The following is an 18,624-nucleotide window of genomic DNA, read 5'->3' as shown; positions in this document are numbered from 1 at the left end:
GGATCTGTGGAGGGAGACGAAAAAAAGGAAAGATGCCAGAACTCCTGGGGAGGGAAGAGAAATGGAAGGGGAGGACAGAGATGGAAGATGGATGGTTAGCAGGGAGAAAGAAGAAAGAAGGAGACCCTGGCAAGCAAGTTATCAGAAGTCAACCAGAGCCTGAGACCAACAAAATTTGAATAACGACCAGACAACAAAAGGTAGAAAAACTAATTTTATTTTCTGTTTTGCGATTACAATATGTCAGATTTGAAATGTGTATCCTGCCAGAGCTGGTGTTAGACCGCAAACGTGAGCTAGGATTTAACAGAGAGAGGAAAAGTCTTTTTTGTTTGTTTATTTTGTTTACACCACAGCTCCAGTGTGGTTAGGAGAAGGCAAAGGGGGTGAAGAGGCTATAAAATAAGCCCACCAGGATATTTGAAAAAAAACAACAAACCACCCAATTCGGCAGGAAAATCGAATCGAATCAAAAAACCAATTCAATAGGCTGAATCGAATCAAAATTTTTTTTTCTGAATCGGGCAGCACTACTGCATGCCTATTAAGCATTTGTATGCTGATGGCATTTATAATTCCCTTAACATCCACACCAGCCCAAGCCACAACCTGAAGGTTATACCCACCCACTAGCAGATGAAGACAGAGGAGAAAAAAAAACAACAACAGTCCTGCACAATTTGCCTTTAATAAACTTGGAAAGGTTTTGAAAAATTTACACTGGTTTTGAATGTTACTTGTGAAGGATGTTGTTTATGTTATTATCCAAGTTTAGTAAACAGATTTAAACATAATGTATCATGCTATCGCTATTACCAAGATTAATTTACTTCTCTCTAAGTTTACCTTTTGTTTGTATTTGATGCTTACATTTGGTCATTTTTCTAGTATTAGGCTGTTAACATTATGTATGTTGTTTATGTTGTAAACTAAACTAAAGCTTAACTTTGTATACCGACTCATCATTCTGAGAAGGCTCGACTCAGTTTACAGCAATTAAATAAATAGGGAATGACTTACAAGTGATAAATAGAAGATAATAGAAAAATGTCAAAATAATTAATTTTCAAAATGTTTGGCAAATAGAGTAGTTTTTAAAGATTTACAGAAAAATTGAAACAACTGGAACTCCTTAAAAAAATGGGGAGATCATTCCAGAGTTGAGAGTTTAAAGACCAAAGACTGACTGAAGATCTTGACTCCTTTAATCCTTTTTAGAAGGAAGGGAGAGTTTAAATTGTTGGATACTGCACACTGCCTTGGCTGAATCTCTTTATAAAGGTTGTTAATAAATCCCAATAAAGAAAAATTATGTTTGTAATAAAAAAAGACCTAAATTAGGAAGAGCATGCAAATGAAATAAAAAGAACTTACTTGCTGCATTTATAAGCATTTTCTCCATCTAATTGTTCAGGTTTCACAAATTGCTCAAGAGCCTTGTTTACACTCTGTGCTGTCTATAAAAACAGACAAAGATCTGTAAGGTGTCAGTGATCTTAATGCAGTTAATGATAAATCTACTTTCCTCACAATTTTGAGGCTTTGGGCATATCTTGCTGCCACAATAGGTAAATGACAGACAGCTGGATTCAAGGTTCTGTTGGCATGTACTAGACATCAAGCTCTAAACACCTTTATACATTTTCCTACATATACAGTTCCAACCTACCGTATGTTTCGCTCCATAAGACGTACTTTTTCAACCCCCAAAAAGGGTATGGAAAATGGGTGCGTCTTATGAAGCAAATACACCTCCCCCCGGGTACCTTTTTCCAACTGTTGGTGATCCAGTGTGGTCTCCTGCTGGACAGCAGCCTTTCTCATTGCAGAGCGGTGCATAAGGCAGGAGCGCGACCACTGCCAGTTAAAAAAAGGTACCGGGGGCTGCAGGCTTCCCAGCACCAGACGCACCTACGTGGAGAGGAGGAAAAATCAAGAAAATAAAAATTCTGAATCAAATTTTTTTTTTTTTCCCAATTATGGTACAAATGTATCATTGGAGAGAAAAAGAGACTTCAGCAACCACTATGAAAGGCAAAGAACATGTCAATTAAATACAGGGTCAAGTGTTAATCATTATCCCTACACAAAAAACTCATTTATCAACTAAAACTGTGGCAAACTTGTTTGACACATTTTGAGAATCAATGGATTTCATGTTCTCCTTTTCAACAAAAGATTTTTAGATGATGGTGTTATATTGACAGTGGGGTTGATTCTGTATAGGACACCGATGTCGGCGGACACCCAAGAAGCGGCTGAGAATCACATATCGGCATCCTATACAGAATTGCGTTTGTCTTATAGAACAGATGTCTTACACCCCTCCTCCAATTCTCTAACCTGTGCCCATGGTGACAGTTACAGAATCGCGCCTGCCTGATCGCAAAGATAGGCAGATCAGCTGCCTATCTTTGCCGAGGGATCTCTTACCATCAGCTGATTGTAGCAAAGGAATCCCCAATCAGCTGAGCCAACAGGACTCCCCAAAGCTGCAGCTTCGGGGAGTCCTGCCAGCTCAGCTGATCGGGGAGGGAGGGGGGAATACCCCTGCCATGATCAGCTGAGGTGGCAGAGGACCTCCCCGACACCCACCTGCCTGACACCTACCCCCAACATGGACAGTCCCCTGCCCCCTTCAAGATTGGCAGGAGGGATGCCCACTACCTCTTGCCAAACACCCCTCTAACATGGACATCCCCTCCTGAGATCAACAGGAGGGATGACCATTCCCTCCTGCCACAGGTCCCCCAGCACAGATGCCCTCCTCTCCCAAGATGGGCAGGAGGAATGCCCACTCCTACTGGCCTACTCGGAACCCCAGACACTCCACCCTCCGATCTCCCAAACACCCCATCCCAGCACCCCTAACCCCTCAAACACCCCCCGCCAAATCTTTAGAAGGCCAGCTGGAGGGATGCCTATTCTCTCTGACTGGCAGGCTCGCCTCTTCAAAATGGTGGGCCTTCCTCTTCCTGGTGCATCCTGGGATGCACCGGGGAGGGGCCTAAGGCCCTGACTGACCCAGATTCTTAAGGCCCCTACCACAAGAGGGGCTTTAGGCACCTGGGCCAATCAGGGCCGAAGATCTCCTTCCAGGTGCATCCTGGGATGCCCTGGGAGTAGCCTAAGACTGGTTACCTGGGCCAATCGGAGTCGTAGGCCTGGAAGGAGGGGCCTTAGGTACCTGGGCCAATTAGGGCTTAGGCCTCTTTCCAGGTGCATCCTGGGATGCCCTGGGAGTGGCCTAAGACTGGGCCAATCGGAGTCTTAGGCCATTCCCAGAATGATATGGGAGGTGACTTAGGGATCTCACGGCAGCCATTTCCTTTAGCAGTTCTGTACTGGGCAGGAGAGCTGGAGAATTGCTCCTGTCCTGGTTCACTGCTGAACCACCAGGGCATGCAAGGTAGGCCTTTTCAGGTGTGGGAAGGAGGCGGGGTGGTGCAGAACCAGACAGGACAGGACATGGCAGTAGTCGTTCCTGTCCCGGCTTATCGTGGGACCACCAGGCCGGCTTAGGTGAGGCCTGAAACAGGTCCAGTAGGGGGGATGCACATCTGGGAATGATTCGAATATAAACTGAAACCCCCATTTTTGGGCCCAAAACTCTCAGCTTATATTCAAGTACATACGGTAACAGATTCCAAATTCTAACTTGCTGTATGTGAGAAAAATGCAAACCATTTACCTTTATCTCAACTGGAATATCAAGGTAAGGATCAAAAGTGTCAGAAACTCCTTTACAGTTCAAGCATTTCACTATAAAGAAGAAATAAAATGTTAATTTTGAATTATGAACAAGCATACAGATACAGTTTTGAATTTAAAAAAAATCTATGTTGTATTATACTGTAGAAATATTACCTCTAGATCTTAAATACCCTCCAAATATTTGATAGATGAGTGTGGTAGCTTGGGTATGCCTGTCCAATCTGGAAAGAAATTAAATGTAAAACTAATTTAAATAAGAGAATTATACAAGTGAGACAATATTTAAAACAGGCATGCACAATAAAAGAAAAGTTGGTCACTTTGAATTCTGTGTAGTAACTACTTTGCCGCATAGGAAGCAAAAATAGAAGAAAAAGGTAACCTTTAAAGACAGATTATATATAAAATGTAAAAAACAGAACCAAGATGGTCAGGCTAGATATGCCAAACCCCAACAGTATTTCAGAAATGGATCTGTCAATCTAGAACATTTTCTAAGTAAATACAGGAATGGATACGTGTGCAGCAGTACCTTCTTTGCAATTGTCTAAATCCGTGTCTCTCAAACTGTGTGCCAGGGCACAGTGGTATGCCCTGAAGAGATTACGGATGTGCCACGAGAGATTCAAGAATTTTACTTTATTTAGAAAAATTTCCTTCATAAGTATACACTAGAATAGATGATATTTATGTTGTGTACGCTAAGAGTCTGTCTGTGTGTGCAAGGTTACAACTTGCCCCGACAAGCATCATTCTTTGATGTGATTGGTCCTTGAAAAATAATGGCAAGTAATTTTTTTTTTTATTGCAGTCATTATCATAACTTGAGCAACAAAGCAATCAAGGCTTTGTTGCCATTTGGATCTTCTTATCTCTACAAACTTGGATTTTCAGCTTTGACAGATAAAATCGAAAAAAAGAGAACGACTGCAGATGGTGGATGAAGAAATGTGTGTGTTTGTCGACTATTGAGTCGTGATTTGAGTTATTTGCACTCCTAAACAAGCTCATCATTTGCATTGATCAGCAATTCTATTCTATTTTAGTTTCATCATTGTTACAATTATCCATATAAAGTTTAAAGAACTTTAAATAACTCTCAAATTAAATTTTTTGTTGGTTTTATAATTTTATAATTTCAATTATAACGTGCTGCGAAAAACAATTGCTCTATTTAGTGTGCCAGTTCATTACAGAGCCTGCAATCATGCAGATCTATATGGGGGGGGGAAGTGGAAACATTTTTAAAATCCCTCATGTACAGCACTGCACTACAAAATGAGCGCTTTTACAAAACTTAGATGGGAGCAGGTATAAATCCCAATTATCAGTTTTGGCGCTCATAGGTTTCTCATGTATTCAATACGAACATGTACCGTAAATGCTGGTATTTCTATGTACAAATCAGGCTTCTAAAGTTACTTTCTAGCCCCCCTTGATAATGGATTTGTAATGAGACTTATTTGAGCTTTTGTACTATTAAAGCTAAGAACATTGCTTCTAGCTCTTGGTTAGACTATCCCCTCCTTTTGATTTCAACTGAATTACAATCAGGCATTACAGAATGCAGCTGTTCAATTACTCAGTGGCATAAAGATATATGATCCTCTTCTTCTCCATGAACTGCACCAACTGTTCATGGTTTACCAATTCAAAAACTCTGCTGACCATGGAGCTGAAATGCAGCTGTGTTCTGTAAAAATGGTTTCTGTCTTTCCAATACTAGCTGAAGCTTGTGAAAAAAAAATCATGACATCCTCTGACATTAAGATCAAGTTTCTTATGCAGGCAACGAAAGCAACAAATAAAATAAATAAAATAAAAATAAAATAAAATAAATTGATTTATTATTAATGGATGAGGTGGGTGGGGAGGGATTCTTTTATACTTTAATGATTATAAGTAAGAATGTCAAGTGATTTGTAAAAATTTTTTTGATTGATTATTAAACACTTGTTGTAAGATATGAAGATGAATAAAGATTAAAAAAAAAAAAAAAGCAACAAATAAATTGCTGCAGATAATTCAGTTAGCAATTCATAAAACAGAGTAACACAGTAAATGACGGTAGACAAAGACCCACATAGTCCATCCAGTCTGCCCAACAAGGTAGCCAGAGCCAATGTGCGGCGGCGGCCAAAAAAAGAAAATAGGATGCTAGGAATTATTAAAAAAGGGATGGTTAACAAGACTAAGAATGTTATAATGCCTCTGTATCATCGCTCCATGGTGTGACCTCATCTGGAGTATTGCGCTCAATTCTGGTCTCCTTATCTCAAGAAAGATATAGTGGCGCTAGAAAAGGTTCAAAGAAGAGCGATCAAGATGATAAAGGTGATGGAACTCCTCTCATCTGCAGAAAGACTAAAACGGTTAGGACTCTTCAGCTTGGAAAAGAGACAGCTGAGGGGAGGTATGATTGAAGTCTACAAAATCCTGAGTGGAGTAGAACGGGAACAAGTGGATCGATTTTTCACTCCGTCAAAAATTACAAAGACTAGAGGACACTCGATGAAGGTACAGGGAAATACTTTTAAAATAGGAGGAAATATTTTTTCACTTAGAGAATAGTTAAGCTCTCGAACGCGTTGCCAGAGGATGTGGTAAGAGCTGATAGCGTAGCTGATTTTAAGAAAGGTTTGGACAATTTCCTGGAGGAAAAATCCATAGTCTATTATTGAGAGAGACATGGGGGAAGCCACTGCTTGCCCTGTATCGGTAGCATGGAATATTGCTACTCCTTGGGTTTTGGCCAGGTACTAGTGACCTGGATTGGCTACCATGAGAACGGGCTACTGGGCTTGATGGTCTGACCCAGTAAGGCTATTCTTATGTTCTTATGTGCGTGAGCCCCTTTCACCCATGCTTACACACTGCTTGTCAGGTTTCCACCATGCCAACTATATAGGCAGCCAAATATGATAGGGATGATATGTGGCTGTAACCAAGACTAAGTATTGCCAATAGTATTCAACTTTACAGTCAAGTTGTCTTCCCCTACCCCCTGAGCTACACAGCACCCTTACTCACAACACATGACACACTGGAATTGCCAAACATCACCTATCTTTGGCAATTGCGGGATACAGAAAGTCTTTTGGGCTTTGGCCTTAGTTCCCACTATTCTTACTTAGCATTACACTTCAATAGCCATGTTGCATTTCCACTCTCTTTATATTTAGGACTAACCTGTATCTGTCCCACACATTTTTTTAAATTTGCTCACTGTTTGACTTTGCCACCTCTCTGGAAGGCCATTCAAGGCATCCACTACCCTCTCTCTGGAAAAAAGTATTTCCTGACATTATTCCTAAGTTTACCTCCCTGAAGCCTCCATTCATGTCATTTAGTTCTACCTCCCTGAAGCCTCCATTCATGTCATTTAGTTCTACCTCCCCCTACATCTCTGGAAGAGGTTTATTTGTATATTAATACCTTTCAAGTACTTAAATGTCTAAATCATTTCACCTCCCTCACTCCTTTTCTCTAGCGCAGTGATCTCCAACCTTTTTCATGTAAAGGACCACCATGTAAACGTGAGAAAGCTCCAAGGATCGGCAAAAGATTTCAAGCTTACACATACTACTAATTTTATACATTGCCTTGACCTGCTTGTTCAGACTGGGTATTAAAAATTAATAGTAATATTGATTCTACAATACTTCAAGGATATATTTTTAAAACTCTATTTATTTTTTTAACCAAAGAAAATCTAATCAATAAAACAAGGAAAGCTGAATGCAAAAAAAACGTTGATAGGAAGGCAATGAGATTTTGGATGGAGTCCAAAAAAAAAAAATACAACTTCTCAGTTCTTCGTTTTCCGCAGAGCGAAGGAGCTGCTAGCCGACAGCAGGAGGGAAGGTACATACATGTGCCCACTGCGGGCAGTTTTGAAACTTTGCAAAGCTTAAAGTGATGGTATACTTTTCACTGTCCATACCGGGCTTTGTGGATGACGTCAACAACATGTGAGAATATGCTGCCTGCTTGTCCTAGGATAATTCTTATTGTAAACCACAATGAATCCTTGTTGAAAATACATTTGATGAAATTTTAAAATATAAAAACCTAAGTTGACATGAAGATTTCTCACAAAAATAGCTCAAATCAATTGTGGAAATCTTGGACAAAGGTGAAGGGACCTCAAACACCCCTTCCCTATTCACAATAGGACAGCGAATGATGATCTATTCAATGGGTTTGTTTTTTCAATTATCGGTCGACTTCCCCCTCCAAATTAAATATGCAAAACGTATATACAAAAATGTAGAATACAAACTTAGCTTGTAAGCTTGAAAACAGATCACTAAATTTCTGATCTCGACAGGGACCATTTCGCCCTGAGCTTCTTCAGATCAGGGACTGAAAAATCTGCATAGTCATGTACACAACACATACTTAACAGGACAGAAAGTCACTCTTCACATTCCCTCAACAGCGCACAATCTTCCAAGCCTCACAGTGCCGGGGAACCCCGTCTCAAAAAAAAAAAAAAACAACAAACAAAAACAAAGGAGGCCTTTATCCTAGGTTTCCACAGTTGATTTAAGCTATTTGTGAGAAATCTTCATGTCAACTTAGGTTTTTATATTTTAAAATTTTCATCAAATATATTTATAAGGAATTTATAATATTTTGTGTATAATTATATACCCACTTCACTTTTGATGTTTATCTTGATGTGTATTTAACAGTATACATTACTGGTACATACACACAGCATGTCTATTTTTCCAATATTTAATATGCTGCTATTCAAAGTGTAAGATCATCACAGTGTTTTACATTACCTGATAAAATGTGCACATAAAGCAAATATATAAGACAAATACTACAGAGGTGAACAGTAATCAACAGGACAAAAGTGAAAAGTAACTGGAAGCAGGTATAAACTTAGTGCAGGAATGCGTGTGCGCAAATATTGTCCATATAAAAGAGGCACAACATATGCACTTATGTGCTGTGTTTCTTGCCTAGATTTGGTGTTTCAAAATTAGTCCCTATAAATTCAGCTAGAAGGATTTTGGTTGCACTTACTTGTTACTACCATTCAGACATGCTTTTTGCATAGCATCAATTGTGTATCGTAGGAATTCATGGGCATCTTCCTGATTACCAAAACGGAAATGCTTTGCAATGCCTAATTAAAGAAAAATAAAGTGGTGTCCACAACATGTTTTTTCTTAAATGAGCCCAGTCACGATTGATAAAATGAGGCTTAACATTTACAAGGTTTGTACAGCAGCAAAGATATGTGAATTGAAGATCTAGACTGCTGCAACTTTATAGGACTAGATTATAGCTGAAATGCTAAACAGAAATTATCAGAGAAGAGAAAGTAATACAGTTTGAAGACAAGACATCAAAATACTAGTATTTATTTTCTTCTAAACATATACAACAATGTAATTAAATTTGTAATTAAAGAATTTGCAACCATTGGACTGCTTTTATGAACTTCCATCATAATTTGTGGTACAAAAAAAACAAACCCATGTAAACTAATGCACAAGGAATGGCCTGTCATCAATTCAGAAGAGTAACAGCAATTCATGACTCTAAATTCCTTCAGATTTAGATTCTCCTACAAACTTATACAAAAACAGAAAAAAAGTAAAATGTTGCTCATCTGCAACAGACGTCTTCCTTTGATAACATTACTGATCAGACACACAAGTGGGTGATGTCATCTGACAGTGCAAAGATGGGATTGCTCTCCCCCAGATCAGATTTCTGTTGCGTGGTAAGAGCTTCACACATGCTCAGCTCTTCAGCTCCTCAGTTAATTTCAAAGCTTATGTCATCAGCAACTCAGTGTGCGCCTGATCAATCCAGTGCAGTCTTCAAAAAGTACCGGTTATAAATTAGCAACATTGCGTTTTCCATCAACAAGCAAGTTGGAGTCAGACGTAAGTGAGCGATTCACAAATTTAGGGCTGCATGAACTTTTTGTAATTTTAAGAGCAGCCCCTACTAACAGCATGTGAGAATTGCCAGGTCAAAGGAATAGATTGATCGAAGGCATAAAGTTACCTGTAGCAGGTTGTGAGGGAGACTATAGAACACTACCATTCCCCCTGCTGGATACTCCCTCACAATGCCAGAGCCACCTTAATATAGGTAGCTCCTCCTTAGGGGAAAGTGACACAGGAAGGAGTCAGGGAGTCAGGAACCAGGAAGTATAAGCTAAAGGAAAAACTAGCTAAAGGAAGCCCAGGGGAAAGAAGGAAGAAGAGGTGACTCTGAGGTCTGGCTGGGGCCAGACCCTGTTGGGTGACTGAGGAAAGCTGTAGAAAAACTGTGTTTGTAATGAGAGAGAAAGAAAAAGAGAGAGAAAGAGAGAGAGAGAGAGAGAGAGATATGACAGTCAAGTGAATGCAATGAGCACCAGGAAGAAAAATGTGCCCAATTGAAGCGCTAACACTGAGTGGAAGGCCTTGATGCCAATGTCCTCTTCTATGACAGTAGACACCATAGACAAAAGACAGAAGAAGTTCACTTGTTCGGAGTTTAAAAATAAACAAACCCAAAACCCCAAAACATGCTATTAGTGTTAGACAGCAGGGGTTAGATGAAGGAGACATCTCTCATTCTGAGTAAGTTGAGTTGGAAATAGTTGCAATTTCCATGGCTCCTTGGAGGTGAGTTCCTGGAGCAGTGGAAACCAAACCTGGCAAAAGATCAAGTAGAGTTTTCCCTAGGGACTGGAGGAAAAGCATAAAGGAAATTGACTCCTCAGTGAAGCAAGAAGATATCCGAAGCAATGCTGTTGTCAACAAAGAGCCTGGAACAGAATTGCAGAAGCATGTAGTTGCGAGGGAAAGCAAAGATATCTATGTCCAGTGTTCTTCATCAAAAAAAGATCTGATGTAAGACAGACGTGCTGAGAGATCATTCACGAGGCTGAAGAAGTCTGCCTGAACATTCTGCTCCCCCCCCTTGCACCCAGGAGTTATTTCCGGAGTAGTTGCCTACAACTAAATCTGGATTGTTTGCATACAGAGGAAGTACAATCCAGTTCCCCCCTGCTTGTTAACATCGGTGGCGGGAGGGAGTGAGAATCTCTCTTGCTGTTGGGGGGTTAGTTGCTTGGCAGCAGGAGAGAGTAGGCATCTCTCCCACTGACCGGGAGGGGGGGGAGGGAGTGTCAGGGGGTGTTGCTTAACTTCGGCAGCTCAATTTGTTGGGGTTTCTTTTATGTTTATTCTGCATGTGCCCATCGCCATCACCAGCAATGGGCACATGCAAATTTAGCGAACCTTTGCTACACTCCATCAACCTTATTTGCATGAACGTTTTTTGGGAGAATGACTCGCTTTTTTAAAATCACTACAATAACGGCTGTGACAGCAGCCCATTGGTTTTTAATACAAATTTTTGAGAATCTAGAACTAAGTAACAAATTTTGTCTTGAGAAGAACAAAGTTGAAAGGTGCCACTATAATAGACAAACACTTTGACTCGCATCCATTCACTAGAGCACAAAGGATAACATTGAAAAATTGAGGAGATCACTGTGCACAGGGTCACATATGCTCAAAACCCCACACTAAGTTCTGAGTTGTGGGAAAACAATTCTACTCCTGCACCATTGAATGACAACAGACACTTGCATGCCTGATTCAATTTTGTGTATCAGTGGAAAAATATAAATACAAAGGCTCATCAAAATAATAGACCAAGTAACATTAAGAAACTAAAATCAAGAGCAGGCCTAATAGTAATATTAGACATTGCCATAAGGATCTAGTTTTGATTTCCAGATCAGTTCTTCCATTGCCAGGATTGGGGATGGTGTGCAACGGTTTTATAGTCTTAGAGAGGAAGGGTGGGAGTGGAGGAATGTTTCTCAGCTACTGCTCAATGGCATCCACCTAGTAGCCAGATTAATGGCCCATGTTATTTGGGTTACAGAAGAAGCTGTGGTTTGTGGTGTCTAGTCTAGGCGTGTCAATGCAGTGGCTAGAAGAAGCTGGGTGAGCTGGAAATGTAGAAAAGTTATCAAAATGTCCCTTTTCAAATATTTTTCTCAAATATATCATCCCCTAACAAAAAACACCAATGAACATATAAAAGCAGCAAAACTAGCCTTTAAAAGGAGAAATGTTAGAATGTTTGTTACTCACGTCTGAGATCATTGATGATAGCCATAGGTTTGATGATGTTGCCAGAGTTGGAAAGGGCCTGAGTAACATGAGCCTGCATTGTACACATCATGCAAAATCCTTGCTCGTGACCTGATAAAGAAAAATAAATTGAATAATAAGGGTTCTAATACAACATCAAACAACAAAGGAGATAAAGGACTGCCTTGTCTAACTCCCCTAAATCTAATTGATGCTGGCACTGTAATCTTGAAGTAGGGACATTGGATCATTTAATTTTTTATTGTCCTTATATTATGTTATTTTGGAACTCAATTTGAACTCAAGTTAACTGTCTTCTAGAAAACCATGTTGCGTTATCTTATGACACCATTCTGTTTGGTATATCTATGAGGAAAAAAGTCAAATTTCGTCGTATAATAAAAAAACTGTTGTTAATCATGTCAGGGGTCACCATTCAGCATATTACCAATAATTGGAAAAACTATTCTAATCTTAATTATACATTTTGGTGGAACTCGTTATGCCGTATTTATAAGATGGAAAGAGCAATTGCTAAGCAGAAATGGAACTTTTAATAATTTTATAAAGATCTGGGGGCCATTGGAAAAATATTGTAATGAGTAGACATCACTTTCTATGGGAGATTATATCTACACAATGGGGGGTGGTAATAGTAGTATGCACTATATTTTTTATTAATAGTATATTTTATGTTGAGCTTTTGTTTAAATTATTTTAAGAAGGGAGGGAGGGGATATATATTTTTGTTCTAGATGACATGGTAAAGATTTTCAAGTGTTATATTGAAATTATAATGGATGTATTTCTGTACACTTGTATGATTTAAAATGAATAAAGAATTTTAAAAAAAAAAGAAAAATAAATTTTTAAAAATTCCCATTTAACAAAATTAACTGTATAACCTATACCCAGTAATTAGCATCTACCTACTTCTGAATGAAACTAGAATTGAAAATAAACAAATGTGCAGGAAAGAAAGCAGAATATAAAAGGAAAACTAACAAGTCTAGAATCACATTTCCAAAAAGTGCTTCTCCATCAACCTTCTTTCCATCTCAATTTTTCTTCTTCAGTCCCCAGTCAGCTACCCCTGCATCTATTATGGGTACACAGAGCCTTGCCAATTCACTCACCCCTTGTCACTTAGCTGGGACAATACTATTCTTGAATCCAAAGACCAAGTATGTAGTCTGGGCATTGTATTAGATGCTAACCTGTTCTTATCAGCTTTATCTGTGACAACTGAAACATCTCAGACAATACCTCTCTGAATCAGATTTTTTCCAGTTACTGTATGCCTTTGTGCTGTCTCACTTTGACTACTGTAATGGCCTGTATGATGGCCTAATGGTCAAGGACCAACATCAATTACAAAGAGTCTAAAATACCGCAGCGAGACTTTAAAAAATCTTGGTCCTTTCGACCACATCGCACTGCACTGAGTGAAGTGCACTGGCTACCAAAAAAGAAGTGGGCCATCTTCAAACTGTTGTTGATTGAACGACTCCATGACATGACTCTCCACTATGTAGTGGGAAAGCTTCCCATGTACCAACCACCAAGGCCGCTCCAATCCCAACTGGAACTCCTGCTGTGAGTTCCACCAGCAAACAATCTCCACTTGGAAACAGCCCGGAAATGATCATATTCTTGTAGTGTTCAAATTGTAGAATCAGCTCCCCCCTGCCACCAGAGCAACAGACAGCCTGTTACCCTTCCAAAAAGCAATGAAAACAATCTTATTCTCCAATCAGCACATACCTGACTTAAGACCCTAATTACCTTAAGTCATTACGTACCTAATTACATAAGGTTGCCTTGGACACATAGCTTTTATGCTGTCTTATGTTCTCCTATGCTGTCTAATGTCTTTGGTATTACTGTGAATGTATTTCTGTAACCCGTTCTGGGCTACTGGGAAGGATAGGCTATAAAACTAAATAAAGTACAGTACTCCCCCGATATTCGCAGGGGTTCCGTTGTAGGAACCCCCGCGAATGTCGAAAAACCACAATATGGTTTTTAGGCAGGGGAGACAGGAGAGGACAGCCGGAGCACCGGTGAGTGAAGGAAATCACTCGCTGTATGCTCCGACCGCCTCTTCCTGTACTAAAGTCGTGCCTCACCAATCAGGAGCTGTGTGTCAAAGCAGATCCTGATTGGTGAGGCCTGACTTTAGTACAGGAAGAGGCGGTCGGAGCATACAGCGAGTGATTTCCTTCCCTTGCTGGCGCTCCGGCTGCCCTCTCCTGCCTCCCCTTTGCGGTTGGAAAATACCGCGAATGACTGGGACCGCGAATTCTCAGGGGAGCACTGTACTCTCTCCCTAATAATTGATTCACTCCTTTTTCTTTCTTCATCCTAGATCTTCTCCATACTGTTCTCTCTGCCTGTCCACCATCCCTAGTTAACAGCAAAGAATCCAACAGGACAAGAACCCACGGATTCAAAGACACACAAAAAACAGTGGGAATTGACAATGAACACTCCACAATAGTAAAAAATAAAAATAAAAAACAAACATGTTTATTCCAAAACAAAAGGACAAACATTGGTCCACAAATTTTTTTTTATATTTTTTACTATTGTGGAGTGTTCATTGTCCGTTCCCACTGTTTTTTATGCACCATCTCTAGTTCATAAACAGGATCTAATCTAATCTATCTTCTATTTGTGTGTCACCTATTCAGGCTCTAGGCGACATGGTGGCAGATAAAGGCCAAATGTCCCATTCAGTCTGCCCATCCACAGCAGCCTCTCACAAATGGAAGATTAGATTAGAATAGATAAACAAATTCAAGCTCAGAAAAGCACTCTTTAAAAGGTGAAAGACATTCATATTGGAGAGAATGGAGAATATAGTAAAATATTATTTAAAACAAAGATGGAAACACATACGAGAACTATATTTGATCTTTATGTCATGATTCATATTTTGAATGTTACTCTCCAAATTGTTTTGGAAACTGTTTCTCTCTGTGCATTTGCAATTTCTGGTTTGAGTTAAAAAAAATTACAATAAAATGTTTCAGCTAAAAAATATAGTGTAAAGATGGAGGCACTTTTGGTTTCGGTTTGTTTGTTTTTTAATTAAAATGCACTGGGTTCTGTGCTTCTTGTTTGTTTATTGCACTGTTTACATATGACATTTCCAGTAGTTTGGTGATTGCATACCTAGGGTGAATATGTGGAATAACTTGTTTCATGGCTCCACATCATAACATAACAGCAGATTTCTAGATCGCATAACCATAAGTTCAATGCGGTTAAGAAAATATTATACTAATGAAAAAACAAATGATATAAAAAATACAAAGATAACTAATTAATCAAAAATTTAGTAAAAAGAAAGGTTTTCAGCAACTTTCTGAAGTGCTCCTATGAAGTAGATCTAACTAATTGTAGTTGGAAATCTTTATCATTAATACGCTGCCAGATAAGCGAGAGAATGTTCGTGATATTTCTTACTTTTACAGCCCTTAACTGAAGAAACGTAAACAGAGCATGTGATTTTCTACTATTCTTCCGCGACAAAATATCAAATCTATCAACAAGATATCGTGGGGCAAGTCCAAAGGCTACTTTATAATATAGATATCCCAACTTAAAAATTACCCGAGCTTCCACCGGAAGCCAATGCAATTCGTGGTAATAAGGCATCACATGACCAAACTTCCTCAGGCCATAAATCAATCTTACCGCCGTAATCTGCACCAAGGTCAATCTAGCCATATTTTTCTTGGTGCTTTTCAGGTACACTATATTACAATAGTCCAATAGGCCCAAAAGTAGTGACTGAACAAGAATTTTGAAAGCAGCAACCTCAAAGTAGGGTCTAATAGTGTGTAATTTCCACAGAGTATAATATCCTTTTTGGACCACTGTATCAATCTGATTTTTCATAGTTAGACATTGATCAATAATAACTCACAGTATTTTAATTGTTGGACTTAGGGCTCCTTTTACAAAAGTACGCTAGCATTTTTATTGCACGCACCAGATTAGCGCGCGTTATCCGAAAACGGGGCAATTTAGCGCACGCTATTCCTTGCGTTAAGGCCCTAATGCAAAATGTAAAAGGAGCCCTTAGTATATATAATACTGAATTAATCTTGATTGTTGGTTCAAAAGGGATCCTTTTTGTTTGGGCTGAGAAATTTTCAGCACCCCCTCATATTGTTTTTACAATCAAATGACATCTACACTAAAAGTGTGTGTTTTGGGAAATAAGAATTTTTCAGAAGTGCAATATTTTACAAATTCTATGGGAGGCAACAACAACAACAAAAAAATAAAATTAGATTTCTTGATGGAAGTGTTTACACAGTTGGCTATGGTCTGATCTAGTTTCAAAAGCAGTGGATTTTTCACATATTCCTTTAGCTATGCTATCTGAAATCTGACCTAATGGAATACGAGTAATTAAGGGAATATCTAAGTACCTATTTTACTTATAATTTTAATGCACCCTATTGTCTATTTTTTTCTGTAAACCGCTTAGAATCCTAACGGAGTTTAGCGGTATATAAGAAATAAATTACATTACATTAACTACATATTAGCACCCTTCAAATCTTCCCTTTAATAAACTGAATTCAAAAATATGTTTAACAGTCTGTGGCAACTACTATATAAACTTGATGGACATTTATGTTCATAAATGTTATACCTGCCAAAAATGGCAGTTAGGTCCACTCTCCGGCCCTCTCCATGAGCTTCGAGCTGCTGAAGACCAAAATAGATTGATGTAGGGCCACCACACTACATTTTTGAATCAGAGTCTGTGAATGTGTGAGCTTAAAAGTAAAATTGAAGGTACAAAGAGAAATCACCACCCAGGATGCCATTTTACCCAGTGACTACTTGAGTGAAGGCTTTCTCTCTTGTACCTACAGCTCAGCCTTTCCTTTCAAGGGAGAAACCCAAGAATGAAGAATCTTAGCACACAGAGAACCCCCCGCCCTGGCCAACTGCACAAAAGAGCCAACACTGGTAAGGATTTCAGTGGATAAGCTAAGCAATAGACAGCCTTGCCCAATATCTGTTAGTGCACTTGACAAAGACAAGATTAATTTGGAAATCAAAACATTTTTACCTTCATCTTTGCCTACGGATTCTCCATTTACTCAACATCAATACTGACTGGATCTTTCTACATCAATAGCTTTAGAAGCAACAACGCTTGCTTAAATACTTTAACTGGAATTTGTCTACTTTGTTATAAAGGACTAGCAGTGGTACACAGTTTACCAAGGTGAAACTTAGTTACACCTGTTCATTTCTTTTCCTTGAATCCTGCTAGACGCCTCCAAGACTAGTGCTGCCTGATATCAGGGAAAAATTTTTCTTTTTGATTTGATATGGCCTATTGAATCAATTTTTCAATTTAATTTATTTTTCCCACCCAATCGGTCATATTTTTTTCCAAATATCCTGGTGGGTTTATTTTGCAACCTTTTTACCCATTCCAGCCCCCTTTTGCCCTCTCCAACCCTAAGCCAGCGCTGTAGAGTAAACAAAATAAAAAACTTTTCCTCTCTCTGTTAGGTCCAAGTTAATGCTCGTTGTCTAACACCAGCTCTGGCAGTATACACATTTCAAATTTAACATATGCAGCAGCTATCCTCCCCTTCCCGAGCAGCATCTTTCCTCTCCTTCTACTCATCCCCCTGTGCAGTAGTTTTTCATCCCTACCATTCCCCTGTGCAGCAGCTCCCCTCGACCCCCCTCCCTCCATGAAATCTGATATACCTCTGGGCCTCCCAAAGCAGCAACAGTAGTGGCTGGCTGGCAGAGGCAGCTTGTGCCTGCCCTACCAGGGCTTCCCTCTGCCACGTCAGCTTCCTGTTCAGAGCACTGCCTCTGTCGGCCAGCCATCACCACTGCTGCTGCTTTAGGAGGCCCAGGTCTCACTGAGGGGTGTTGATCACTGAATCGGCAAATCTGATTTTTTTTGCTGAACGAATTGATATCGAACCAATTCACCGAAGTTAATCAGTGAATTGATTCAATCAGCGAATTCGGCAGTACTAGTCTGGAATGATCTAGCAGGATGAAAATGAATATTAAAAATTGACTTTTCGCAAAACTTTTGCAAGTACACAAATAGATACATACATGTTTTGGAGTGCTCATGAGAAAGCATGTAGTTTGCAAGAGGTGGTGTATAAGTTAAACACTGCAGTGCCGAATTAACAAAACAAGTATTGCCAAGGTTTTGGAGGCCAGCTCCAACACGATGTGTTTGTTGCCACTTTAAACTAATTTTTTCTGCTGGAAAAAGAACCTTCTGTGGTGGAGCAATTCCATCACCTATAGCTGCCAAAGTCAAAAAAACAAAAGAAAAAAAGAAACATTAAAAAAATTAAATATAGTTTAAATACAGGCATTTCAAGTTATACTGTCATTTTTATAGCACAATTCTGTCCCTTTAGGAAAACAAAGCACAAGATTTGTACTGAAGCAAATAAAACAGTCTAATGCCATAATTTACCAGCAATGAACACATAAACATGAACAATCAGTATCTTCTGAGGCCAGTCAAGTTTAAGGATGCTATAGAAGTGTTGGTAACAGAATACAACACAGAAAGTCACACGATTTAAGTGGTCGAAGCCATCATCAGAATAGCACTAAAGGGTTATATTCTAGAGTAGTGACTGTCACTATTTTTGAGCATGGCCATTTAGGCAAAACTTCATGGCATCTGATGACAGCTTAGTTTCTCAAAGCCAGTAACTTAGGCAAAATGGGTCTCCTTTCAAAGATTCAGCCATCT

The 18,624-nt window shown here is 39.3% G+C and overlaps 1 protein-coding gene across 8 annotated transcripts in view; it reads right to left on the bottom strand.

Moving 5' to 3' along the window:
- The window catches only part of USP42 (ubiquitin specific peptidase 42), a 142,370-nt gene that overhangs the window by 87,742 nt on the left and 36,004 nt on the right, over positions 1–18,624 (bottom strand). For all 8 annotated transcript variants that reach the window (XR_004541045.1, XM_033962763.1, XM_033962765.1 and 5 more), the window contains 6 exons: positions 17,964–18,164; positions 11,844–11,954; positions 8,755–8,857; positions 3,868–3,935; positions 3,692–3,762; positions 1,375–1,457 (listed from right to left, as the gene is read on the bottom strand). Coding sequence is in view for 7 of the 8 variants with exons in the window: in XM_033962763.1 (XP_033818654.1) it covers positions 1,375–1,457; positions 3,692–3,762; positions 3,868–3,935; positions 8,755–8,857; positions 11,844–11,954; positions 17,964–18,164 (637 nt within the window). In the remaining variant the exon portion in view is untranslated. The remainder of the gene's footprint in view (positions 1–1,374; positions 1,458–3,691; positions 3,763–3,867; positions 3,936–8,754; positions 8,858–11,843; positions 11,955–17,963; positions 18,165–18,624) is intronic.

The sequence above is a fragment of the Geotrypetes seraphini genome, chromosome 11 (assembly GCF_902459505.1).
Source record: "Geotrypetes seraphini chromosome 11, aGeoSer1.1, whole genome shotgun sequence".
Taxonomy (NCBI): Eukaryota; Metazoa; Chordata; class Amphibia; order Gymnophiona; family Dermophiidae; genus Geotrypetes; species Geotrypetes seraphini.
Note: the sequence above shows the minus strand (reverse complement) of the source record. Positions and strands in the feature narration are given on the sequence as shown.